Source organism: Centropristis striata, chromosome 19 (genome assembly GCF_030273125.1).
Source record: "Centropristis striata isolate RG_2023a ecotype Rhode Island chromosome 19, C.striata_1.0, whole genome shotgun sequence".
Taxonomy (NCBI): domain Eukaryota; kingdom Metazoa; phylum Chordata; class Actinopteri; order Perciformes; family Serranidae; genus Centropristis; species Centropristis striata.
Genome location: NC_081535.1, coordinates 20,991,086 through 20,997,724, shown reverse-complemented (window position 1 = coordinate 20,997,724; position 6,639 = coordinate 20,991,086). Strand labels below are relative to the sequence as shown.

General features: G+C 41.9%; 1 protein-coding gene across 2 annotated transcripts in view; it reads right to left on the bottom strand.

Annotated features, from left to right (window-relative positions):
• Positions 1-505: 505 nt before the first annotated feature.
• fibcd1b (fibrinogen C domain containing 1b) overlaps positions 506-6,639 on the bottom strand; it is a 141,664-nt gene continuing 135,530 nt past the window's right edge. For both annotated transcript variants that reach the window (XM_059358165.1, XM_059358166.1), the window contains one exon: positions 506-4,207. In XM_059358165.1, the coding sequence (XP_059214148.1) occupies positions 3,942-4,207 (266 nt within the window). In that variant the 3' untranslated portion in view covers positions 506-3,941. The remainder of the gene's footprint in view (positions 4,208-6,639) is intronic.

Genomic DNA, 6,639 nt, shown 5'->3' with positions numbered 1-6,639 from the left:
ACAGCTCCAGCTGGTTTGTGCATCGTCAATTAGTTGTGATTGGGATTTTTTTTTAAATGTTTTACTTTGTACAGTTCTGTGCGAGATTGAGAGTAACAGGGACATTTTGGAGCCAAATAATTTTTTTATGAAAGGCATTTTGAAAGACGTGAACTCAGCAGCAACTTTCTGTAAGCAAACAAAATTCAGTTCAACTTTGAGATGCTATCTCAAAACCTTTTGCAAATAAAGCTAAAAACTCTTTGCATGGCCCCTTAATACCTGAAACACTTTACATTCTGGGTCTGCAAAGGCTGCCTCTCACACCAAGCTGCATTGTCGTTTTATCGTGGTTGATGTTCCAAAACATGAACAAGGTTTTCTTTTGAAAGGTAAATGACTTTTAAATGTGCATTGCCCGTTTTTATTCAGCTTGATCGAATCGGATTAAAAAAACAAACTCAAAAATAGCAACCACACTGCTGGAAGCATGCACGGATGCACTGAGACGACCCCACACACTTCAGGGTGTTCCCCATTTATAAAATGTGAATGTTTATTAAATGTTGACAAGAACATTAAAACACAGTATCAAGATTCAGCAAAACAATCTATAGTACTTCACCAAAAAAGAAAAAGAAAAGAAAACAGAGTTAGTTCTGCGCTGGGACTGGAGGAATGGGAGGACTGAGGGAGAGTGGGGCAAAAAGCAAAGCAATAAAGAGGCAGGGAGCTGGGAAGAGAGGAGAGGAGAATTTAGGAGCTATGGAGTGAGGGGGAATTGGCAGCAGAGGCTAAGGCAATTAAGGAGGTACACAGTAAGAAAGATAGAAGGTTTGGGGACCTGGGGGATCGATCAGGGGGTGCTGATGCACTGTAATGAGCAGGATACCTGGGAATGATTAGAGCCTCTGATTTCACTCTTTTATCATCTCTTCCATTGGAGACTTAGCTAGTTTCAGCAGAGAGAGTGACTGTAAAGGCAATCACTCAACAAAAACACAGAAAGAGGGCATGGCAAATAATACTTACACTGAAATAACAAGGGGCAACATAGCATCAACACATACAGTGAGCACAACGTTGTGTTGAGGTGACTAAAGATTTTTGGGAGTGGGTACTCAGGGTTTTTTTTAGGGTACGAGCGCAGTTCAACACAGTACCAGAAGGTGGTGTCCACTCTTATGGGTTCACAATCACAATAAGTAATAGTTCATTATAATTATGTAAATCTCTCTGTTATCAACACAAATAGCAAGGGGAGGCAAGTTGTACATAAGCATCACATTACTTCAAAATTCCACAGAGAGACGCACTCCCGCTCTGTCGTCTGGCTCATGCACATGAGGCATGTACAAACCGAAGCATGTGCATATATGTGTACACACAGAGACACTGTAGACGCACATGTGCACACGCACGCACTCACACACACGCACACATACATCTGTCTAGCACATAGACACAGACATACATTCTCACACGCAGTCCGGTTCCTCCTCCTCCTCCTCCTCTTCGAGTGACTTCGTACACTTCCGACTTAAATTTCCTCTGACATTATCAAACCTTTGTCGCAATAACATCAGCAAGTATTTGTAACATGTGTCTGTGCTTTTGGATGTTGAAAAGAGGTGGCGACAGTCCGCCTAAACGTGACTGTATAGCTGTACACACACAGCCGAGATGCTGCAGAAACACACGCAGCTGGGGGAGATCCTTCCGAGCACCGGCGATGACAGAAAAAACTCACAGCTGTTCCAGTGTCAGAGGTATTCAGTGCAACATTGCTCGGTGCTACACGTTTAACTCAATGTCAGCTGGGGCAACACCCTTCAGCACACATTCAAAAAGTGTCTCCCAGTGCCACAGGACTTCTCCGAAGATGTCAGAAGGATCACATATGTGAAGCAAGGCAGCAAATGTGCCAAGAGGGTTCAAATCTCATATTGTGCCTTCCGTAAAAGATTTATATTTGTGCTGCAGATTTGAACGGGCATGTGCTTTAGGGATAATCACATTCCTCCTCTTCACATCCGACCTTTGGAGCAGCATGGGCCACTCCCGCTTGCAGGTAGACGAAGGGGGGAAAAGTTCTGTAAATACTTCTTCACTTCTTTTTTTTTCTTTTTTTTTTCAATCGGTGGTTCTGTGAAGTCCATGTGCTTGAGTATTCTTTGTGTTTTAGCATAGTAAGAAAACAGCTTCACATGCTCTAAAAGTCATACACACTGTACATAAAATCTACAGATATTTTTAAAGCTCTTAGTACATCCAAATAAACTCGATGAAACTGAAAATAAGTTGATTCACCGACTTAAAGAGAAAAAAATAAGAGACGTGAAAATCTGGATTGCACTATTTTCTGCCCACAGTTTGCCTTTGTGTTTTTTCTTCATAACATTTTTTTTTCTTTTTCAGTTACTGTTTTTTTTTTGTTTGCTTTAGGCAATTTTGTTTCTGCCATAACACATTGTAGACTTCCTACTCAGAAGAAAAAGACGGTGGTTGAGAGCGTCAAATCTTATTTTACAGCCACTTCCTCATCCTTTGCATGACAAGAGAAACTCTATCACACAGATACATCCCATAAGAATCACCTTGAAAGGAGAAAAAAATCAAAACAGGATGAACCTAAGAGGTGGGAATGGGGTTGTTGGTAAAAAAGTAACATGAAAACAGGTCCAAGAAACTAAGATTGACTGGGGAAAGTATGACACAGTTTGATCCTTGAAATTTCTGTCATTGTTCGTTCCTTCCTATTACATGTACAAACATTACAGGCTTTGTTATGTCATGTTAACTACTTAAATGGAGAGTGTGAAGGTATGCCAGCCATGCATCATGTTTAGTCCGTCTCTGCTAAACATTCTAGTCAGTCGAGACGCTCTACTGAACTCATGACAGGAAATTGATAATGTTAGAGAACTCTGTCTGTCTCTCTCCGTTGTAGACAGACACACATATGCACACACTCATATACGCACGCGCACACACACACACAAAGTGCTGGGTTACCATCTGTGAGTGCTGCATCAGTTGGCCGATACTCAGCTGGCAGGCAGATCAGACAAAGTGCCCAATATGCTCCCTAATGGCCCAAGTCAGATGAATGAGATTCTCCGTTGTCTCTTCCTTTTTCTCTTTTTCATCCTTTTTTGCACCTCCTCTTCTTCCACTTCCTCACTCCCCTTTGATTCACTCTGTCCCCCTTTTCTTTCGACTAATTTAACTCTTGTCAAATTGTTTCCTCGTTCTCTCCGTCTCTGTCTCCCTCTAATTATCTGAGGCCCCGCACTTCTTGCCACTACCCTGCTGGGTCTCATTCACACAGATCAAGGATGTAAGTGTGACATAGTGTACCACTGCGCTGTCCCTTCTCACTGCTGAAACACTGCTGCAGCAGGGGGGAAGAGTAGTATCTCCTTTTCATATTTTTGTGGAGGGTTCGTCTGTTTCTATTGTATTTGTGGCAAAAAAGATTATACAGCAGTGGGCAGTGAGACTGAACCACAATCGAAGTGCCATGTCAGCACAGATGGGAGGTCAGAGTTACATGTCAGGAGCAAACTACTGGTGTGTGGTCTTGCAGGAGACACTTGGACCACCACGTCAAACTGAATAAAGCTAGCGCAGTGGACTGTGGGTTCTGGTGTGCTGCTTTTGTGAACTGAATGATCCAAAATATGCATGATGATGGTTGCTTTTTTTTTTTCTAGAAAAGAAAGAGACGAAGGGTAAGGACAAGGGGCCAGCATGATGCTACTAGCTAAGAGATGGAGGAAGAGGAGCAAAAAGGGAGCGAGACATCAGGAGGCAAACAGCAGAGTCAACTAAACTTAAAGACGTATGTTTTAGTGAATAAACAATATCAAGACAAGTAACTCCGCCTAGCTGTCAGAAATTGTGGTTTGTAATGTTTCAAAAAACTTTTTTTTTTCTCCTTTTTATTCTTTTTGTCCATCTCATTTATTCTCTGGGTCACGGGTGGGTCGTATCTTCATCTCAGAGAACTTAAGGGAGTACTGCCAGCCAGTCCAGGAGGACCACTCGATGCCATCGGCATAGGAGGTGTGCTGGCCGCGCAGATACTGGCCGTTAAGGTTGGAGGTGTGGCAGTTGCGGTACCACCAGGCACCGTGGTAGAAGGAGGCGCAGTTGTTCTCAGAGTGGTCGTTGTCCCGGTCTTTGGTGGTGAACTTCATCCCGTTGTGCTTCAGCAGAGAGTCACCTGGGACAGGAAAAGATGTACAACAGAATTTGAATATGTCAGTACACATTTAAAAAGTAGAATAAAACACGCTGAAAGTAGAATAAAACACGCTGAAACAAGCAAGTGCAGCTGGGAGTAGAAAAAAATAAACTTTTAAAGCAACAGGTCAGGGTTCAGCGTTAATATTTTTATTCATTAGCCAGGTTAGGTGAGTGGGACAGAAACTACTTGCCCAAAGTACATTTTTGATGGTGCCTTTGTCAATTCTGTCTGCTAAAAAACAACAGAAAAAGACCAAAAACCTGCCCTGTGGTGGGATGCACTACCAACAGAGTAAAAAAATCTAATTTTTATGAGCTGTCGGACCGAAAAAAACAGAGCCTTTAGGAAGACAAAAGTACAAGCATAAGACAAGGGATAACAGCAGGAAGAATGGGAAAACTGTGGGATGTTGCCAGTGTTGCCAACTCCTCAGTAAGAAAAGTAGCTATGACCTGTCCTAAAAGTCGCTAAATGACGTAACCACCTAATTTGCATAATTTACCACGTGCATACTTGAAATGGACGCTGTAAGAGAGAGGAATAACGTTGTGAAAGACAAAAATGTGAGTAAAAATCACCCTAAATATACTAACTGCAAGTGCACTGTCTTCTGTCACAATTCTCTCCTCCTTTATCCGGCCTCAGGACTGCCAAAGCGACCCAAAAGAGACACCTGTAAACCAGCCATCGGTGTCTTCGCGCATGTGCTATTTGCAGACTGGACACTAAGGGGATAACATCTGCTGCTCCGTGACTGCAGCTGTGAGAGACTGCTGTGGGAGGACTGTGCCGATGTGAGTGCTTTGGGACGAGGGAGCCCCCGTTGAACGGGTGTCCAAAAGTCTCCAATAACACCAGAAAAAGTCGCTAGATTTGTCGCTAGTTGCTTGAAAAACAGTCGCTGGGGGGGGGGTCTGAGAAGTCACTAAATATAGTGACAAAGTCCCTAAGTTGGCAACACTGGTTGTTGTCCTAATAATGTTAAATGTGTTTTGCCATCTCAGTTTTACGCTAACTTCTGTGATGAAGCTTGTGTTATAAAAGAACGTAGAGAAAGCTGTCATGTTTACTAGCGCCTTAGCTTGCCAGCACATGGCTAACATTAGCTTACTAACAGCTATGGTGTCCTCTCTGGGAGAAATAGGATGCTAAAATGATTATTTGACATGCTCAAATTTAATGTTATTAGTGCTACGTGTATTTGGTCAGTGTTTCAGCCCTTGTCCTGTATGGTTGCCCTTGTCCTGTATATTGTGGTGTATTTGTTCTCGCAGTATGACATGCTGAGCTCTCTCTCCATACAAATTGTTGTATTTCTTAGGGGATATCAAATAACAACAGGGCAACCATACAATTGAGACAAACGGGCCTTTAAAAAAATGACCGCCCATTATACGCCTTGCTCTTAAACTTGCAGCAAACTACACAGTACAAAGTTGCAGTTTCTCCCACATCCTCAAACACAACCCAACTGAACTCCAGGATAATTGAAATGTTCGCTCATAAGCTTTGTCTTTATCTGCTGCCATTTTCTCACCAATACCTGATTGGTACTGCACATGTGCAACTCTCAACAGAGATGAGAAGGACTGGGATGGCTCACTCATTAGCAATTTCCATTATCAGCTCCAGAAAAATATATCAAATACCACATTTAAAAATACATCCAATTCCCACAGACTCTTTTGGTCTTTCAACAACATGTTCAGGATCTAATACCAGAAACCAGCAATTACACCAGTGATTGACTTCAAAAATAATACAGGCCTTTCAATTAATCATTTCTATAAACAGAGGGAGATGATATAATAAAAATAAAGCTTCTCCAGAGTACAGCTTCTCATTATCCAAACCAGGAGGTCAAATGGCTTTGTAGCCAATTTTTCAAAGGTTCGGTAGTGACCTTTTAATCTTCCTCTTTTTAATAACAAACCCATGTCAGTTAATGGACAGCAATTTTATATGAGGAGAGAAAAGACATAATTAATGAACTAGTATGGTGATTTAATTCTTTCAGGTTGTATCAACATTAGTCTTTTCGGTAATTTGAACTGGAATCTTGTAAAGCCTACATGATAGTCAGTAAGAGGGCCTTCTTTCCTGCAAACCTGTTATTGTGAATATGATAATGATGTAAGACTACTGCAGGCACAGGCAATTCGAATCACCTAAGTGCCCTTAATCATGGTTTGCATGGTAAGTCTGATCCTCACAATCAAATTGCCGAGCTGAAAAAAATATCTATTCACTATATAAAGATTTCTTTGCATCGATAACTGCTTTGCACGCCATTGCTCTAAGAGGCTTACAGGTAAAATGAAGATACTACGGTAGAAGTGTTCAAAAAAGGATGCTCAAGCAGCTCATAATGTTCAATAAACTCCCCATACCTCCAATGAACTCTCTGT